General features: G+C 45.6%; 3 protein-coding genes across 5 annotated transcripts; 1 reads left to right on the top strand and 2 right to left on the bottom strand.

Moving 5' to 3' along the window:
- Positions 1 to 642: 642 nt before the first annotated feature.
- Positions 643 to 4,126, top strand: pcyt1ba (phosphate cytidylyltransferase 1B, choline a). 2 transcript variants are annotated; one of them, XM_052054448.1, is made up of 8 exons: positions 643 to 842; positions 1,738 to 1,837; positions 2,283 to 2,399; positions 2,483 to 2,634; positions 2,726 to 2,804; positions 2,878 to 3,020; positions 3,262 to 3,450; positions 3,670 to 4,126. In XM_052054448.1, the coding sequence occupies exons 1-8, from the start codon at positions 804 to 806 to the stop codon at positions 3,895 to 3,897; spliced, it is 1,047 nt and encodes a 348-aa protein (XP_051910408.1). In that variant the 5' UTR covers positions 643 to 803; the 3' UTR covers positions 3,898 to 4,126. The 2 variants fall into 2 exon arrangements, with proteins under 2 accessions (XP_051910408.1, XP_051910409.1); XM_052054449.1 differs by having other exon boundaries at positions 645 to 842; positions 3,673 to 4,126.
- Positions 4,127 to 5,189: 1,063 nt separating this feature from the next.
- pdk3a (pyruvate dehydrogenase kinase, isozyme 3a) lies at positions 5,190 to 11,383 on the bottom strand. Of its 2 annotated transcripts, none has more exons than XM_052054442.1 (11): positions 11,036 to 11,383; positions 9,236 to 9,377; positions 8,977 to 9,048; positions 8,541 to 8,725; positions 8,380 to 8,469; positions 8,131 to 8,223; positions 7,934 to 8,010; positions 7,744 to 7,845; positions 7,566 to 7,673; positions 7,353 to 7,466; positions 5,190 to 6,384 (listed from the first exon to the last, which is right to left on the bottom strand). In XM_052054442.1, exons 1-11 carry the CDS (start codon positions 11,136 to 11,138, stop codon positions 6,235 to 6,237), a joined length of 1,236 nt encoding a protein of 411 aa, XP_051910402.1. In that variant the 5' UTR covers positions 11,139 to 11,383; the 3' UTR covers positions 5,190 to 6,234. The 2 variants fall into 2 exon arrangements, with proteins under 2 accessions (XP_051910402.1, XP_051910404.1); XM_052054444.1 differs by having other exon boundaries at positions 8,146 to 8,223; positions 11,036 to 11,381.
- A 148-nt stretch (positions 11,384 to 11,531) lies between these two features.
- slc51a (solute carrier family 51 subunit alpha) lies at positions 11,532 to 17,379 on the bottom strand. The gene is made up of 8 exons (XM_052054450.1): positions 17,091 to 17,379; positions 15,440 to 15,591; positions 15,172 to 15,245; positions 14,934 to 15,092; positions 14,300 to 14,411; positions 13,617 to 13,763; positions 13,431 to 13,536; positions 11,532 to 12,952 (listed from the first exon to the last, which is right to left on the bottom strand). Exons 1-8 carry the CDS (start codon positions 17,161 to 17,163, stop codon positions 12,804 to 12,806), a joined length of 972 nt encoding a protein of 323 aa, XP_051910410.1. The 5' UTR covers positions 17,164 to 17,379; the 3' UTR covers positions 11,532 to 12,803.
- Positions 17,380 to 19,285: the final 1,906 nt, after the last annotated feature.

Raw genomic sequence — 19,285 nt, 5'->3', positions numbered from 1 at the left:
GTCACAAAAGTGATTCTAAATGTTCATCCTCGTGACTGGGGACAGGGTGAGAGTTATAAAAAAAATCCATAGCCAATTCATATTTACATGGTGACAGTTTGTTCTTATTTATCTCCCAGTTTGACGCCAAGAGTCTTGTCAATGAGTTGCGTGTGCCTGTCAACTGGTACCGGTCTGTAATTCTAAAGGTCGACTTTTTATAAGGTCAATCAGCTTGATACTCAGAAAGAGTACGACAACATAAATACGCTGATGTCTGAGAATGTTTCCAAAGAGTACGGCGTCCTCCTTTTCTGTTTTCGCCGCCCTGATTGGGCGAGCGCTCTCTGCCGATGATCAGCGAAACATCCAAGATCCTCTCTTTTGTTTACAACAAGCAACTCACATGTCTCAAAAAGAAACATAGTCTTAAGAGGCAGATTTTTTTTAAATTTAAGATTTTCGCCCACAGAGAGTTGGCCCTCGCCACAAAGATTAAAGCTAACTAATGGCCATCTTTGTGACTTGTTGGGTGTAAGGTGTGTGGTACATGTGCAGATTTGCAAAGTGGGAGCTCTTCGTACAGAGCTCCTCTGTGCAGCCTAAGATGAGAGTGGATGAGATGCGGTGATGGCGTGGAGTGGGGTGAGGTGGGGTGGGGGTGGGGGGTCAACAGCGAGACTGGGTGATGGGAGGAGGGATGTGAGAGTGGAAGCAGGCGAAGAAGAAAGAAACACACAGTGGTGAGGAGAGAGGCATCACCTCACTGATGCTGAGTCACTTAACGGAGAGACCAGAGCCACATTCATGACTTTCAGGGAATAATGGAGGAGCTTGAACACACTTGCCCCCATCCTCGGACGGTAGGCCTTCTTTGTTTCCGTCTGCGTTTGCATATGATGTACAGTTGGGGGTGGGGGGGGCAGACAAAAGGGTGCTGGACTGGTTATGAAACAGATGCCCGTATCACATGTGCCCGTGGGAGATGTTGAACAGTGGGTGGGGCGGATGATGAGCCAAAGACGGTAAAGTGCCCCGAGATCCTTCACCAACCTCCTCGTCGCCTGTTTTCATCTTGCAGACCTCCTTTTTGTGTCATCCCCCGTCCCCCACCCCCACCCGCAGGATGTCTCCCCTTGGCTTTAATCCTTCTGATGGCAGATATTGTTGACTTGTGCCAGGGCATTCAGTTGCTCATCCTGATAGGCCCCAGTGCTCATGGCCCGTCAAGTCTTAAGCTTGACCATCTGTCCTGTGCCCAATGTTTGTTAGCGCCCTCCCTCTGCCCCCCGCTCACCCTTGGCTCGAGGAATTATGGGTTTTGTGGGCGTTCCCGCGGTGTAAACACATACCCTGCGAGTCCTGTTGAACAAACAAAAGGCATTGAAATTGTTGTGATCGTGGCTGAACGCCTTTGAAAACGACTGGGATCTAATTGCAATGTTTTCCTCAGTCTTGCGACGGCGATCGACAATTTTTTTCAACAAATATAAGGACTACATTAACGAGTATTACAATTAAGTATGTCAGAATGTCATTGTACGTCGATGTTTTTGTCTTATAGCTCAGACTTATGCTAAACTTATTGCTCGGATTCGTCACCCGAGATGTGCAACAGATTCCTTCAGTTTTTCATTGATAAGGTCTCTACAGCTAGGACTCCGGTCTCAAATACCGCATCTGACCCCTCTGTCGTAGGGAGCAGCCGTTCGAGGCATGACTGTCATGAGCCAGCTCTCATTGGTTTCTTCTTCTCAGATGCTGACTGAGCCTGCCATCTTTGCGAGAGAGACCAGCTGCGATTGCCGCGCACCTCATGAAAAGCTCACCATCGCTCAGGCCCGCAGAGGCACCCCGGGTAAGGAGCCCCACTGCTTGACAAAAAGCCGAGGGGGTGACCTTGGCGCTGGGATGCGATGTCATCCTCGGCAGAAACGAGACTCGGCTCTCGGCTGCACTGCACCCAAAATATCCAGAAGCGGCAGGGTTGATGTGAAATTGATTTTAAGGATATTTTTTTCGTCCATTTTATTCGTAAGAAATCATGTCACGATCTAAAATAGCGAATGAATACATCTTGGCGCAACCTACGTTTCTTGTCGAGTTCCTGCAACTTGTGAGCACATTTTGGGCGACCTCCTGCCATCACACGTCTCCTCAGACTTCAGATCTGTAAGCATTTCAATCGACCAAATGTAAAAAGTATGAGAACAGGAAATTGAACGGTATACAGTCAAGTGACGCACTTTACTCGGCTATTTTCCTTTGAATGAAAGATACTTTCAATGTGTACTTTCTTTCAGCGGATCGTCCGGTGAGAGTCTACGCCGACGGCATCTTTGACCTGTTCCACTCGGGGCACGCTCGGGCTCTGATGCAGGCCAAGAACCTTTTCCCCAACACCTACCTCATCGTGGGAGGTGGGAGAGGACCCGAGAGGCCACCTGTAGCGTCGCTAAGCGTCCGCTTCAACCGCGCCGTGCGTGTTCTTTGTGCGACACAGTGTGCAGCGACGAGCTGACCCACAAGTACAAGGGCTTCACCGTCATGACGGAGACGGAACGCTACGAGGCGCTCAGGCATTGCCGCTACGTCGACGAGGTGCTCAGGGACGCTCCCTGGACGCTCACGCCCGAGTTTTTGGAGCAACACAAGGTGCGAGCCAGAGGTGGGGGGTTGGGGGGGGGGGCGACCGAGCCGGGGCTGGTCCTTCCATGCGATACAATGTCATCTGATTGCTTCTTAGATCGATTTTGTGGCTCACGATGATATTCCATACTCCTCGGCAGGGAGCGAGGATGTCTACAAACACATCAAGGAGGCAGGTTGGTGTGTTTGAATGACGCGAAAAGCAAACAAACCGAGACTTGGAAAGTATTTGTCGCGTGCGCACTCCAGGAATGTTTGTGCCCACTCAACGCACCGAAGGGATCTCCACGTCGGACATCATCACCAGGATCGTCCGGGACTACGACGTCTACGCCCGTCGCAACCTTCAACGTGGCTACACGGCCAAGGAGCTCAACGTCAGCTACATCAATGTAAGCATCGTATCTTCTCTTTTCCGTGCCCTCGGCCAAATGGGTGCCTCGGCGGAATCCTGTCTCGCAGGTCTGCAAAAAAATTCTTTGACTTGCATTGTCAGCTGTGGGACCTCCTATCGACAAATATGCGCCGTTCCAAATCATGTCCAATCGACGCCAACCGGGAGCCATCGTCTCTCCGGCGCGCCCTGCCGGATCTCATCCACCGATTTATTCATCCGGGCTGTGATTTCAACAGGAAAAGAAGTACCGGCTGCAGAACCAAGTGGACCGGATGAAAGAGAAGGTTCGCAACGTTGAGGAGAAGAGTAAACATTTTGTCTACCGGGTGGAGGAGAAGAGTCACGACCTCATTCAAAAGTGGGAAGAAAAATCCAGGGAGTTTATCGGCAACTTCCTGGAACTATTCGGGCCTGATGGGACTTGGGTAAGCGTCTCAAATGGACATTTGGGGGGTGGGAGGGGGGGATTTCTATGACAGTGATTCTCAAAATGTAGCACGCGTACGAGTAGGATGCAAAGGAATATCTACGTCCTGTACCCGCTTTTTTTTTTTTCTCAGTGAGGTTGAAATTTTCCGTACAGTGTAAGAAGCACCGTTGTATGGCGTGACCTTTGACTCCTCCTCTCCCTCTCTGCACTTGAGCAGAAGCAGGTGTTTCAGGAGCGCAGCGGACGAATGCTTTCCTACGCTCTGTCCCCGAGAGAGTCGCCGTGCAACAGCCCTCCGCGTGAACTGTCTCCCCTGCGCTCGCCGTCGCCGCCGTCTCCGCCCGCCCGCTGGCACAACGCGCGGCCTTCGCCGCCAACCTCCCCCAAAGGAGCTTCGGCGTCTATGGGCAGCATGAGCGAAGGCGACGAGGACGAGAAGTAGACGGCTCCCACGTGCGCGTTTACGGAACGCCGCCTGAGAATTTGTCACTCGTGTCCCACACAAACACTGGACGGCCACCAAAAAAAACACTTGACCTCAAGGAAAATAGCAAAAGCGTACCCAAGATGTGGGATTTCGGTGCACGAGAGGTCTGTTCAGCTGGCTTTTGAAGAAGCCGTCACAAACTGGATGACAACGGCTAGTGATCCGGGTCTCTCGTAGTTTTGGGGGGTGGGGGGGGGGGAATCCAGGGTGTACCAAAAACAAAGAACAAAAAAAGTTCAAAGAACAAAAAAAGTTCAAAGAACAAAAACATTCTTTGAATTGGGTAACTAGAAACAAAATGAATTTGGCTTCATGTAAAAAACAACAACAAAAAAAATGAATAATTTCATTTAAAAAAAAAGGGTAGACACGCAAAATGCGTTTTTAGTCGATGAAAACCACTCCAATGTTAACGGTGCGGCACATGTTGACATGTCACTGAAATGTATCCAAGTGCAAAATTATTAATAGCCCAAGGGGATGAAAAATTGTGGGCTCGGATGAATGTCATCTATTTGATTTGCAAGAGTGACGGGCCCGTCAGGTCTTCGCTTTACGACAGCAAAAAAAAAAAAACAGGCAGGCCGAGACTGTTCAAGTGTTTGAAAAGTCCATTCGAAATTGCAATCCAACATAAACAAAGAAAGAAAAGGGGGGAAAATGACGTCAAATCGGTCAGTGTACATTGTTTTCTCGTGAAGCCTTGTTCTTCATCAATCCTGCCTTTCCCTTCTTCTAAGATTGAAAGCAATACGGCGTTGGTGCAACCGATATGAGGGGTGCAAAAAAAACAAAAAAAAAACACAAAAGACACTGGAAGTTTGTAACCGTCCGATGCAAACGTGATCCTGCGGTCACAATCTCATCATCCATCTTGGCTTGATTGCATTCACGCATCACACAATAGAAAAGCCATAAAGCGCGACAAGCCTGGAAATGTTGTTGATGTTGAACTGGTTTGGACTGATGGCAATATATGGAATTGCACCTTAACACAAAAATGATGCTGACTTTACATTTCGCCTCGCCTGCCACAACTTGACACGTATACAAAAAGGTGCGCCATTGATATGGATCAATATCAATTGCCTGCGTGACCTAACCCTGCTGCAACGTCTCTGTGTATATATGTGCACCCTCTGCGATCCAATACGCGCTTTTGGGAATGTAGTTTTTCCGTTTTTAAATATTTGGTATGTAAATAAAAAAAAGCAATGTGTTTTTTTTGTCCATAAAAAAAACACAAATCACATACACAACATCCATATTTTTATTCTCATGTTTGACAAAAGGTGATTTATTCTTATGCCGAATCCGATTTTTGCTCTCTCGCTGGCTTTTGGGTTCGTGATTGCATGTCGGCATGGGGCCACCATCACAGTTCAGGCATATCGAGACACGGTTTGAAGCCGGGAGAGGCAAAATGAGAGATACATAATCAACAAATTATATCTATATTATATATTATATATTATATATTATATATTATTCGCGGTTGTCTACATGCCGGGTTTGTTCTTCAACACTCAAAGAACGGATTCAAAAAGCAACAATAGGATATCGGGCTTCAACGGGCCTTCGGATCGCAAACTCTGCATTTGTTCTTTTCAGTCCTTCATGCACCCTCCAACCTGATAACGTGGTAAGCGCTGTCCCTCAAAGGCTTAACCAATTTCAATCGTCCTCGAGGACGGAATCCTCTAAAACGTTGCATTAGAAATTCTTAACAATCGATTAAACTTGAGTCAAATGAAATCATACATCAATCAGCGTAATATTCATAAAGTGCACACTTTTGGATTGTGTTTGATTCAGATTTTCTTTTGCAGGCCACAAAGCCTTCAGCCTTTGTGTCCTGCCTGATTAAAAGAAATGACCCCCCGCCCCGTCCCTACACACACACACACACTCCAAGTAAAAATAATGATGGTAAAAGAAACCAAGCGGAAAACTAATATTTACAGACTGCGTGTTTGCTCTTGGTTAATAAGAGCCAATTAGCTGGCACTTGGTCTCATTTTCAAACTTGTCCAAAGTGATCTCTCAAAGAAAGAACGACACCACTGAAACTCTGAAAAACTCTGAGAGTGTGAGGGGAGAAGCGAAAACGCCCTTTGGACGCAAATGACTCATCGAAGTGCAGGAAGCCGTGTGCCAAGCTGAGGTTGGGACATGAGGCGAAAAACCAAAAGCACATTTGAACAAGCGTCACCTTGCCCGGAAGAAAATGGAGTTGCACAAGTGAGACTTTTTGGAATGCTTATCTGGTCATTTGTAAAGGAGCGCGCCGAGTTATCTGTTGGTCTTGTACTTGGACTTGCTGGCATCGCGCGGTTCCTTGCTGGGGTTGCTCCAGTCGTCCGCTTCGGGGCTGGTGGTGTAGTGTCGCCACGCCGACTTGTTGAAGACGGGCAGCCGCTCAAAGGACTCGCTCGACAGGGCCTTGGCGCAGATGGGGAAAGTACGTTAGCTTCCTCTTTTTGTAGAATGGATTACAGACGAGTATCGAAGAAAACTCGGCCATTTTTTGCAGAACGAGCTTTCAAAAGCGTTTCCTGTTGACGTCAATGTTGAACTGGCAGCGGCAGCATCATTTCAGGAGGATTTGGCCTGCCGGATTGTCGTGTTTGTAGTTTCTCTTTGACTTTGCTGACTGATTGCCCTTGGGAGTGACCGAGGAACACCCCAGGAAGTCTGTTGTAGTGCACAGAGCAACATGTGACACCCCCCCACCTCACCCGCCCCTTACAACCAGTCATTCATTTTGATTATCTGTTGGACATCGTTTTGTGTTACTTTGGGCGGGGCCAGATAGCCGTTTTCCTTTTGCTTCCTCCTGTCTTTGTGCTGGCTCTTAACTCAAAGATAAGAGTCACGTCTGTGGCTGGATTTGAAATTTGAAAACAAGGGTTCAAGTAACACAATTCAGTTGTTTGTTTGTTTGTTTTAATTGCTCCCCCTTTGCTACTTCCAAATATGAACAAAAAATCCGGTAAGTATAAGATTGGTGAAAATCAGCAACAAACTGACACCCAACCTCAAATGATTTATGGCAGATGCCGACCAATCGGGGCCGAGCGCCACTTTGCGATGAGACGAGGGCCAGTGCCCGTTCAAACGAAGCGCCTAGCCTCACTTCAACATAGCTTCCTGGCAGTAGGGCGGGGCTCCAATCTCATATTTCCAACGTCGGTGTGTCATGATCCACGTTTGTATGAGTTCATCGTATTGACTTTTGTGTTGTCACTGGCTGACATTGACAGAGTTGATGTGCCTTTGGCGCTTATACGCAAGTGGCTTGTTCGGGGTGTTTAGTCAGCGTCAACACACTCGTCGCGCAGGCGTGTGACTTGCGAGCGCAGAACGCAAAGACGGACCACTTTGACCTTTGCCGTAAATCTCTCGTTTACCTTCAAATAGATGACGGCATCGGTGCCCACACCCTCCATGGAGTACAGCTTCAGATCCCCTTGGAAGTATCGAGCGTAGAGCCGAGAAATGGGTAAACCGTAGCCAAAGCCGGCCTGAAAGCGGGGAGGAGAGCGGGTGCTTTCGTTAGCCCACGCGGCGCGCGACTTCACGGAACAAAAACGTCAATGCCGGGACGATTTTGTAAAGCGTACAAGGGGGACGGCGCCCGGCTCCAGGCTGGGCGTCGGGGCTGTGGAGTACATGTAGTTGAAAAGGCGGTCGATCTTCCTCAGAGGGACTCCTCCTCCCCTGTCGCTGATCTGGGAGGTGCGCAAAAGGTATTTTACCGCAGAGATAAGAACAATATGGGGGGGGGGGGGGGCGATTCACCTTGATGGAGAGATCCTCTTGACCAAGAGTGACTTTTGCTTTCACGGCTGGCAATCCTTCTGTGCTGTTCTCATAAAGCTCCACCGTGGCTCTCATGGAGTTCTGGAGAGGAAAGCGCCACTCAATCAAATACGGGACGTCCCTTCCGCAATGAGCGTCGCATTACAGCGGCCATTGTGAGGTCACTCACCTTGAAGAGCTCAAACAGCATGTGGAAAAGATGAGAGGGCACGTACACGACCTGGATCGACTTTCTGGGGCTCTTCACTGGAAAGGAACGACGGGTGATCACACACAAAGACAAAAAAAAACAAAAAAAACGAACCACTCCATTTGCTATCATGTTTCGAGTTCTTTTGGGAAGTAGGATGGGGCTCCGAAAACAACCTTGAAATCTCTTACTGTTGAACTCTTCAACGTGGAGCTCAGGAGCAGCCAAGTAGTACTTCTCACACAGCATTTTGGCCGTGTCATACGCATCTGGTGGAACCAAGCAAAGACGACACGACTCAGTGAAGTCGTCTCACGGCAGGAAGTCCGCCAGTGCCGAATCATGTCAACAAAGCGTCGAGCGGGGTCGGGTGGGAACAAATCTTTCCACAATACGACGCGCGTCCCCGCGTGAGTCAAACTCACCGCTGACAACTTCGGCCACGCAGCAGGTGGGATCGATGCTGCCGATGTGTTTGGGATGAGCCGGGTTGGTGTCGTTTCCGAACAGGAGCGCTGGACGGGTACACAAGTGAAGCCACGCGCAAAGCGGATGACGTCACGCGGACTCATCCGTCGAGACTCACTGTGCTGATTGATGAGCATGCGGAAGGAGATGCGGTTGGTGTAGAAGCGGTCCAGGAAATATTGGATGTTGCTGCTGACGAAGGGGTCGAAGCCAAACTTCTCCTTGTACTCGATGACGCCCTGCGCCACGGTTGGAACCACGTCGTTGTGGCGGTTGCGGATCTCGATCAGCAACTCCAGGAAGCTGAGGGAGGGGCGGGGGGTGTCAACACGGAGAGGATATGGAAGGGGCCTTCAAAGAGGTCTCCAAAATGAAAACAAGTGGCAGGATTCTCAGAAAGCGCCTTTCTCCAAATTCCTTGGCAAAAGGTGAGATCAACTCTTGTCCACATTTTTCCACGAATCAATGACAGCGGAACTATGGCGTGCCAGAGAGCGCTAAAGCCGCGGGAAAAACACGGCATTCATTTCGCAACGGGTGGATGTATCGCTCACTCATTCAATGCGTGAGGATCTTCAGGCTTTCGGTTCTCATAGTCCAGCAGCTCCACAAAGCTTTGCATGTACCTAATAAAAAAAAAAAAAAAAAAGACAAAAAGCAAAGGGCAACTGTTATCAGACACCTTATCGAGTGAGTGCCATATAGACGGTTTTGATTCAAATAAAATTCCACCTCCATCGCAAATGCCATTTATTTTAAACGATGACAAACTCATGGTGACACCCCCCCCCCCCTAAAAAAATGTCATTTCACCATTTTTGGACCAGGCGGATGGACGGCTGGCTGAGCAGCTTATCGGGCAGCAGGTTGACCTCTCGCATGGTGTTGGCCAGACGCACGGGCAGCTCCTTGCGCAGGAACATGTACGATGTTTTCTCACATGCGTTCTCCCTCCCTGGAACACAATGAGGGCAACATCTTGGCAATGTTCAAGAGTCAGTCAGCCTTGATACTGAAATCCTGCTGCCCGAATTCGATACCCGTGATGGCAAAAAAGGATGTGAAATGATGATAATCGGAGAACCAGAAATGTACTGTAGATGTGTTGTAAGGGTCATGTGGTCAGAGGTTTGACCCTTTTTAAGAGGTGCTCAAATACTAGCCGCGCTCGAGCACCCCTGAACATTCCTTCGGTTATTTTTACTCATTCCACTGCTCAACAAGGACTTTCTTAAACAGAGATGGCAACACTTTTTCCGAGCACATCACATTTTGGAGATATTTTTTAAGGTTGACTCAAAGTCAAACTCAGATTCTAGATTAGCATATCAGGAAGGTGCAGATAAAAAAAAACAAAACAATGTTCTTTTCAACTCTTGTCATGACGGCCGATTTGTGATTGAGTGTGTTTATCTTGAACCCACGATCAATTATTTACTAAATCAAAAGCAAGACAATAAGTCCCACCGGCAGCTTTTTTAGATCTGAAGCCAAGATCCATTAGACTTGGATTCACTGTTTGGAGTGTTTAAGGAAACAACAAATCGTGTCGGGGGAGTCATGGGAAGGTTATGTTTTCGGAAAACCGAAGTGTCTCGCTCTAAACAGAATGTCAGTGCGGAATATGTGCAACTCCGAAACAACAAATATGTGATTTGCCTGGAGAAACCAGATGATGTCGCAGAACAAAACTCTCTCCCGCTCTGCTTCCTCTGATTCAGCAGCATGACGGAGAGGATGTGGCTTGTTGATCATAAGAACAAGGCTTGTAGCTTGTGTATCGTTGCCCTTACTCTGCCCGCTGAGAAGATTGCTGCAAAAATGCTGCATGGCTTCCCTCCCATACAGTCGTGAGAAGAACTGACATAATGTAAACCAAGGCTTTTAATCACATGTGGATTAAGGGAAAGCTTAGCGAACTGCTTGCATGTTGAGGGAAATAACTGTTTGTTTGACTTTCAAGCATAACTCATTTTAATAACTCATTTTTAATAATATTGTGGCTGAACCAGCCACAAATCATTAAAACTTAAATATTTGCAGAGCTGTGATGAATATGACCAGAACTGCTTAAAATAGACATTTTTTTACGTTCAATACGACAATAAAAATCCCACTTAAAAATATAATACGTACTTACCGAATACAGTAATAGGTACACCCGCACCGCTAATAAAATCCGCAAGGGTTGTCATAACAATAACTTAATAATATACTTTATAATAACTTTGGTGCATAGCGCCAGTATGCCATTGAAAGAAAGAATAATTAAAACAACATTCAAAAGAACTATGTAATATAGATCGTGTAATGGTCCCCACGAGTGCGGTTTCTGAATGTATTACATGAACGACAAAGTGAGTGAGTAGAGTTTCAAGACTTCAAGTCTCCTTGTATTTCTGTATGTTTACAGAAGAAACATGAACATGCATTGACGACATGCAGTCTCCTTCACTACGGTCAACACTTTGACAACAACATTTAGTGCAGCTTCTCAAAAAGGGAAAGACGATGAGTAGTTTGACAACGCAAACACACCAGCATCGGGTCAAAAACAACACAGGAAATGAGCACTGCCAAAACAGCCACCTGACGGCTGATGCCTGCACTTACCGAAATCCAAAAACTGCTTGATGGAAAGCGGTGACGGTGAGAACCTGGAGTAATACTCCACTTTGGGATTGTTGTTCTTCAGCAGAGAAAATAGCAGTCTCATTTTGACGCTTTAGTATTGACGTTCAGCAGACGCGCCACCATTCATCCCCGGTAATGTTGACAATCTGACGCTCGGGTTTGAGGGATCCGTCTCGACGGCGATGACATCGGTCTCGGCCCGCAGGACACGGAGCGAGGCGAACGCTTCTTGTCCATGCGGGTTTATGGCTGATATGGGAGCAATAATCTTGCAATTAGTTTTCCTGTGTCTACAGCGTTCATCAATTCAGACCTGTCAAGGAAGTGTCAAGTTTTAGTGCCCTATTGCGACTTCTGATGGGGGTTTCAAAATAAACGTGAAGTGCGGAAACGCTCGTCTGATTAAAAACAACAACATTGTATTATTTAAGACACAAATGCTCTTTTGCAACTCCAAATAATTATTTACAGCGACTGTATGTCAACTATGCCATTTAAATTACATTATACATGAATATTTTTTTCAAACGTCAAACAAAGACAAATTTCAAATACATGTATGGGGTTAGTTTATATAAGCAACAGGGTGTTTTAAAAAATACAATTCAAAATAAACGATCAAAAGCGTGGATACTTTGTTTTTAATACCGCATGACCAATAGTCCAGTTGAATTTTGGAAGACGCTTCCTTTGTTTCCGTTACAGTCAGGCGCTCGTGCAGCAAGCTTTGCACATACGAGTCACGAGTCTACCCCCTTCGACAAAGCCAGCCGGTAGGCTAAATGAATTGGTGAAAGGAAATGACGTAGACAACTATTATGAATTCTATTGGACAACTGTAGCATCAATCAAAATTTACTGCGCGTAAAACAGTTAACGTGACTACATCGAGTAGAATATTTGAAAATATTTTCAGACCCGATACTTTCTTTTATTTATCATGAATGATTCATATTATTGATTAACATGTTTGCATTTGTTCTTCACTTATTATTCATATACTGTATTCTAATTTTATGAAATCCACTCATCATCAACGTCAAAATGAGCTTTTTACTGCCACCTAAAGGAAATATATATTAATAGCAGGTCAACAGGCAGGTACTCGAAAAAAAGCACCACAAAGAAGCAGTGTTTTTGGAATGTCAACTGTACTAGTCTTGTGCATGACAAGTGTGACAGTAAAGGTCTAGCAAAAAATAAAAAATTATCACCATTGATGCAATAGCGTCTCCAAAAAGAGATCACATTAACTTTAAATTTTATTATTATTTTATTTACATTACTGTAAATAAAGTCTGTTTCCTGCACATTTCTATTAAGAAACTGGCATGAAACTGAAATGCTATGAAAGGTTAGTCACTTAAAGTGATGTTACTGTCGGAAAAATGCGATAAAACTAAACAGATCGTTTTGAAATATAAAGTTCTTTTCCAACGCATGTCAAGTCCAACATTGTTTTGCAGATTCTAATAAAAAAATATTTAAATATTCATTCCCTCTTCAAAATTGCAAATACAAGCAAGAACTGTCTTTTACATTCCGAAGACATTGTTGCTGTGCCAACAGTCTCTTGCATAACTTCTCAGGGTTTTACGACAGAAAGAACCAGAGGAGAATTGGCAACAAATGTTACACTTCAGAATGTTTGTGCAACCAAAGAGCCTGCTCAGTTAATTAAACATATCAAAATCTCCTGATAAAATGCACAACATACAAGGATAAAACACGCATACGTAAGACCGACTCATACGGCGTTCGGCAAAGTAACCATTTTGGTGTTCTCGTTGTCGTCACACTCCTCCTCGGGCAGCGGATCATAGAGGCGGCGATACAGCAGACGTGTTACCAGCGTGATGATGAACATCTCCAGGATCAGCAGTTGCTGACTCATCACTGCGGAGACGCACATGAAGGTCACAGGGAGAAACATGGTTTGATGAGCAAACGATTAGGGCAGTGGTCACCAACATGGTGCCCGCGGGCACCAGGTAGCCCGTGAAGACCACTTGAGTAGCCCGCCAGTGCCTGGACATTGTGATTTGCTAGTAGAAATTATGATTTAAAAATGCAAACATTGGCAGTACTGTGAGACATTTTGAAACACGATCAAAGTCTGACAATTTAAATCATCAAGTATTAAAAATAACACATCCTCATATTATTGAAGGTATTTTGGACAAATATGTTATTTCAGACGTGTATCAATTTGGTAGCCCTTCACACAATCGGTACACATGAAGTTGCTCTCACCCTCAAAAATGTTGGTGACACCTGGATTAGGGTGAAGGTGGGGTTGGGAGGACCAAAAACACAGTCGCCGCCGATGGAGCAAGTCAATGTAAGAATGAAGCGAGGATGGATGGTGACTCACTGTATCCTCTGGCGGCGGAAGAGAACGGCGGCGCGCAGGCGATGGTTCCGTTCAAAGCCAAGATGTTGATGATAGCCGACTGAAGCTGGCTAAGTATCAGCACGAGCTGCCGACATGCAAACACTTGTTGGGGCCGACAATCCCATTGTGATGTCACGCGGTGTGGATCCTCTCCCAGAGCCCTACCTGGTACATGGCGTACTTGGGGATGATCTTGATGGTGCGTAAGGTGGTCCGGAGGTGCATGAATGTGATGGCCACAGGCCACAGGGCGATGATAGTCAAGATGCCCACAAAGGGGTTGATCCATATTGCGGAACCGGTGATGCTCAGCTGAATCAGTCACACGTTGGGAGTGTCACCAAGGACAAGACAGGACGGAACACATGAGCAACAACCAAAATTCCATCGAAAAGTTTCCAAACAAAAGCTCAAAGTGCAAAGCTTTTTGCATAGTGTCCACATTTGTATTTATACTAATATGTATACAGTCTGTGTGTGTGTTTTACAACAATAGTTAACTATATTTAGAATTAAAAATGTACCTCAGGACGAAATAGCAAAGCTTGCAGTCATTGTCGGCAAAAAGTATGTGAGTGATTTTCACGCAGTGTATGTGCAGCCTTACAGGCTCTCAATGTGTGTGTGTGAGTCACCGACAATTTTGATTTTGGCTTCGCAATAATCGTAAAACCAGACACATCATGCCGAGACATCTCCGACACCCAAAAAAAAAAAAAAAATCAAGTGTTGGATGGGACCTTTAAATTCTTATTAATTGTTGTGTGTCATGGAAAACGAAAGATATGTCCAAGCAATGATCCTGCTGTTCATCGTTTGCAACGTCTGTTTCCCGTCAGTAAACTCACATCCGCTAAATCAAAAGTTCCGTTGGTCCACAGGACGATGGAGAGGACGGTGAAGACGACCTTGAGCAGAGCAAATTGAAAGGAGCCAAGTTTGAGCAGGAAAAGAGAACGCCTGCAAACAGAGGAAACTCCTGTAAATCTTTTCCCCCGGTTGTGAGCATGAACGAAAGATACTAAAAGCGTGTGTATTATCGCCCCATTTCCATCGCTTTGGGTGTATCTTGACAAGTTGCATCAGGAGCCATTTCTCCTTTGCCTCCACGTGAGCATGTGAGGGAAAAAAAAAAGGATGTGAACTTTTAACCGTGTGGCTCGGCCAGTAAAAAGTTGAATGGCCAGGAGTGTTTAACCTGCCTTCCAAGTACAGTACGTGCAGAGGATCTCCCCATCTTCCCATCTTATGTAACCTTCAAAAAGCACCGCCCCCCCCCCCCCCCCCACACACAAAAAAAATTCCATATCGTCTCACGTGGAGGTTGTACAGGCCTGCGCTTCATTATGGCCACATGAGGTTTCAGTTCGTAGGGTTTGTGATAAAGGGATCGTACCGCAGGGTTGAGCAGAAAAGTTTTCCTATGGACTTGGCCTTAAATCCAAAAAGCAGACCAATTTCACCCACGGCTGGAGTGTTTACCTTGAGATGGCCGCATATGGCAGGCAGAGGCAACAGCAGCAACACGGCCCCGTGCTGATCTTCAATTTGTGTTTGGTCGCCCGCCGCAGGAAGGCCTCGTCGCCGCCCACCTCCTCTATCATCATGACGAGGAACTTGAACACCACGATGGCAAAGTAGCTGCGATGGAAGGATGATGCAGGGGAGTTGATGGGGAAGATGAGGAAAGGGATTCGAAAGCAGAGGAAGAAACACTCACCAGGCCGAGGTCATATCGGTAAACATGGTGGCTCGGGGGACCCACATTCCCAGACAGGACATGGTGCCGATCACCTAAAAAAAAAAAAAAACACACACACACACAAAAGAGTGAACGTGCCACTTTTGCTCTGACGGGACCAGGAGCTCCCCCCAGCCAGCAACTCACGTAACACTAAATAATAATGAAATACACCACTCTTAAATCGTTTGAGGCACAGCATCACAAAAGATGAAACAATTAATTTTGCCAAATGCATCATTCTTACCGGCGCTGCTCCATTCACCCATATGATGGTGCTCTTCTTATTGGCTGGCACTTTCTTGTAAATATAAACGCACTCCTCGATGAAGATCAGCATGGACGTGGCCGCCATGAAGGTGAGGACAGAGTACAAGATGATGCCAAAGAGGTCCAACTCTGTGGAGAAAAGCGTTCAAACATCTTCGCAATCCATCACATTCAAAATGGTGCTAAATGGCACACTTGCCGCCATGCATTTAAAGTGGCTCCGTTTACAATTCATCCGAATGATTATTTATTTACTTTTAAAGCATGTTAACAAAACGAGGCACCATCACAGTACAGTACTACCAAAAAACAAAAAATAAATAAAATAGTTCAGGTCAGAGTGCAGTCGAGATGCATTTGTGTGATCTCATGTGTGACGGTACACAAATAAATGGCCCCAACGGCACATTTGTTTTGACCTCTTCTAAAGCAGGCACAGGTAACATCTGGACTGTTGTTCGGTATTGCAACATCAACGTATTGGAATTCATCAACATATATATAAATGAGACGTGGGAAAATAAATCGCGATAATAGGCAACCGTGCTCACTGTGTGGCGTATACGACGTCCATGTAAAAGAACACACATCTGCTATTGATTTAAAAGACGGTACGCACGTGTTACTTATGCTCGAGAAGAAGAAAAAAAAAAGTTTGCGTCACTACTTTTATTTGGTTGTCCGTAACTGAGCGTCATTTCTTGGGAAAGCGGGTCGTTGGGTTTCTGGTAACCAATGCCATTTAGTGCACAATAACATCTGGAGCATTACGTGTAGGCCTGATTGTGTATAGCGGGCAAAAAAGTAAATCATGCATGGGAGAGGAACAGATGTTGACCGCAAAGGACATTATTTAGGAACGGTTAGCATAGGCGATCATTGTGTGGAACTGATCGATCGCCTTCCGAGGTCAATGAGGCAAAACGGAATAGACATTGAGTCTTGATGTCTGGAAACCTCTGCAATGGCGAAGATTGGAGATGTGGAAGCAGAAGTTCAGAACATTCAGGAACATTTTTGAACAAGAGGTACAGTCGACCCTTGGACCGATCGCCATGCTGCCCGAATTCCCCATTCGATGAAATATAATACAGCGTGTCCGAAAAACCCAGAAACAAAAAAGAACATCACTTCAAGAGAATTTATTTTAAACATCCACAATTTTGGGACACCTTGTATATCTTACAATATTTTTAAATCACAGCACGTTGGACATGTAAATCCTCATCCTTTCGATGCTGTTTGTAAAGGTCAGCAAAATAACGAGTTTAATATGCAGTTAGGGGAAAAGAATGCTTTGGAATGAGGCCTAAGTGGCTTTTTGATGAAATTGTCGGAAAACGTGATTTCAAGGTTTTAACCCGAGCACAACGCCTAACTAAGTGCTCCCTCTTCCAATGTCACACGTGCTTCGGATGAGTGATTTTTTCCCAATAAATTCACGGAGTGAAATCAATGCCGCTCTTGCCCATAAAGGAGCACGCGAAGACAAATAAAACAAAGGGTAATACATGAACGGATATGATGTCTAAATGAAATCAGGAGACAAGATGTTTTTAAGGGGGACTTGATCCCCGAACCCCACACCGCGTCCCCGCCTCAGTGGGTGCGAGAAACGGCCTACTCACGGAGGATGATGTCCATGGCCAGGGGGGGTTTCCCCTTGCACCGAGGGTCCATAGTCGGGATGGATTCGTTCATTTCGGAGGTTCCCGAAAACTTTCAGCGATGGAACTTCGGCGGCGTCGCGTGCTGAACCCAAGTTCGCGTCCACGGACTGGCGCGGGACTCCGAAGTGGCAGCGTTGGGTCTCCCAAGTAAAAAGACCTCGCTGCTACTTGGCGCTGCTGTCATACGTGCACCGGGGCCACTGGGGCACCCCGCCCTTGATGCTTGCAGCCCCGTCGGGCCCGCCTCCTCCTGCACGATCCAAACAAACAAACAAACAAACAAACAAACAAACAAACAAACACACGCACCCACGCACGCACGCGCAATAGAGAGTTGCCGAATAGAAATGTTAGCTATCATAAATGTCTCCATTCCGTGGAACTCATCCACAAGTTGGCGTTCGAATGAAAACGCCCCCCCCCTTCTCTCTCTCTCTTTCTGTGAAGTAGAGGTTGACTTAAAAAAATAACAATACATGTCACTTTTCAAACGGAAAAATGATTCAGAAAGCCACCGCTGCATGAATACATGAATGTGAGTTGTGCATGCTCTGCACCAAATTTGCCCCAAAACATTTCCCGACTGGTCCGACTGAAAATAAGAAAAAGAATCCATCATGTGTAAAATCACAGTATCTAATTCGGGGGTGTCATGCTCATTTCATCAGTTTGTTGGCAGGAGTCTTTGGCAATTGACATGAGTGGTCAACAGCCTTGATATCAGCAGCCACATGCTTCATGACAGGATGATTCTGTGCATTTAAGTCATCTGACTTGTCCTACTGTACGTCGCAGTATATGCACCATTTGTTGTGTGCTTAGCATACTTTTCCTCTCACCATTACCTTTCTGTTGTATAATCACAAATCACAGCAAATTGTACAATATTTGACTTTGTGCTCTTGAACAAAGAGTCCCACAGTATCACTTCAATGATGAGGTTGCCAGCTACAGTATGACGGTCCCTTGAATGTTTGAACCGCTTCACTTTGATGATTTAGTGCCAAATAGCACTCGACACTGGAAATGTGAAAATCATTCTTTAATGGTGGATTTTTGTGTTATCAGTAATGGATAAGCCATCCAAAGTTGTTCAGTGAAAGCGGAGCCGCTTTGACCTTGCGACGTGTTTGCTTTTCAACTAGTTGGGACCCCCCCCCACCCCCCAACAACAACTGACATTGAGGCCATTGCCTTGGGAGTAAATGAGCACATGCTAAACAAACAAAAAGTACTTCGGAATCACGGATTCCATTTCTGCTGGACAACTTTCCAAGAAGAATCGAGGCCCCGGGTGTTTGACAGACAGCTCAAGGTTCAACTCTAAAGTTGGATTACTTCAAACGCTGTTGTCACACACACTAACACAGCACAAAAATTAGGTATGCCTATTGACATTCAAATCCTGCCATGATAAAGTTAGCACATTTTAGCCAGAGACTGTTACACCCGCGCTGCAAGAAGGAGAGATACCGACGCTCGTTCCTACCGACTGCTGTCAGGCTGATGAATAAAAAATAATCATAATAATAATAATAATTAAATGATGTGAAGGTAAATTGTAAATAGTACTGCGATTTATCCATTTGTGTTCATATTGTATTTAATTGAAAGATGTTTGTTGTTTTTTTTCTCTTCTTCTTTCTACATACATTCTTGCTGCTGGAGGCTGTAAATTTCCCCATTGTGGGACAAATAAAGGATATCTTATCTTATCTTATCTTAATGTTTATTTAAGGGTGTTTTTTTAATTTTTTACTGAGTGCTATCACAAACATTTGTTATTTTCCAACGTGGGAAATAAAGACAAATAAATAAATATAAAACAATTTCCTTGCATTTTTAATGAATTGAGATGAAAGTTGATATTTTTTTTCCTAACCGCCCAAAAACCCATCAATCAGGCAGCTCGTGTCATATCTTTCTGAGAAATTGCAGGATAGAAGCAGACTGTGACTGGGTCACTTGGTATTTCTGGCCCATTTGCCTAATACGGGACAAATTCCTCAAAGAACGTCTCACAGAACTGACATTATGGAACACGCTCAAATGCCAAATGCACGTGGCTATTTGTGGTTTTATGGCTTCATTTATTCGGGCACACCAGAGTAAAGCTGCTTTCAAACATGATGCCCCTTCAATTTCAACCGCAC

The sequence above is a fragment of the Hippocampus zosterae genome, chromosome 20 (genome assembly GCF_025434085.1).
Source record: "Hippocampus zosterae strain Florida chromosome 20, ASM2543408v3, whole genome shotgun sequence".
Classification (NCBI taxonomy): domain Eukaryota; kingdom Metazoa; phylum Chordata; class Actinopteri; order Syngnathiformes; family Syngnathidae; genus Hippocampus; species Hippocampus zosterae.
The sequence above is the reverse complement of the archived record's forward strand: the minus strand, read 5'-3'. Positions and strand labels throughout refer to the sequence as shown.

Coding starts and splice junctions, on each gene's coding strand:
- slc51a (XM_052054450.1), bottom strand. CDS start 17,163: ATGAACGAATCCATCCCGACTATGGACCCTCGGTGCAAGGGGAAACCC. Junction 15,246..15,439: donor GGGTGAATGGAGCAGCGCCG/GTAAGAATGATG, acceptor TTTTTTTTTTAG/GTGATCGGCACCATGTCCTG. Junction 13,764..14,299: donor GAACTTTTGATTTAGCGGAT/GTGAGTTTACTG, acceptor TGACTGATTCAG/CTGAGCATCACCGGTTCCGC.
- pcyt1ba (XM_052054448.1), top strand. CDS start 804: ATGGAGGAGCTTGAACACACTTGCCCCCATCCTCGGACG. Junction 1,838..2,282: donor GGCCCGCAGAGGCACCCCGG/GTAAGGAGCCCC, acceptor ACTTTCTTTCAG/CGGATCGTCCGGTGAGAGTC. Junction 2,400..2,482: donor CACCTACCTCATCGTGGGAG/GTGGGAGAGGAC, acceptor TGTGCGACACAG/TGTGCAGCGACGAGCTGACC.
- pdk3a (XM_052054442.1), bottom strand. CDS start 11,138: ATGAGACTGCTATTTTCTCTGCTGAAGAACAACAATCCCAAAGTGGAG. Junction 8,726..8,976: donor GATCCTCACGCATTGAATGA/GTGAGCGATACA, acceptor CCCCTCCCTCAG/CTTCCTGGAGTTGCTGATCG. Junction 8,470..8,540: donor CATGCTCATCAATCAGCACA/GTGAGTCTCGAC, acceptor GTACCCGTCCAG/CGCTCCTGTTCGGAAACGAC.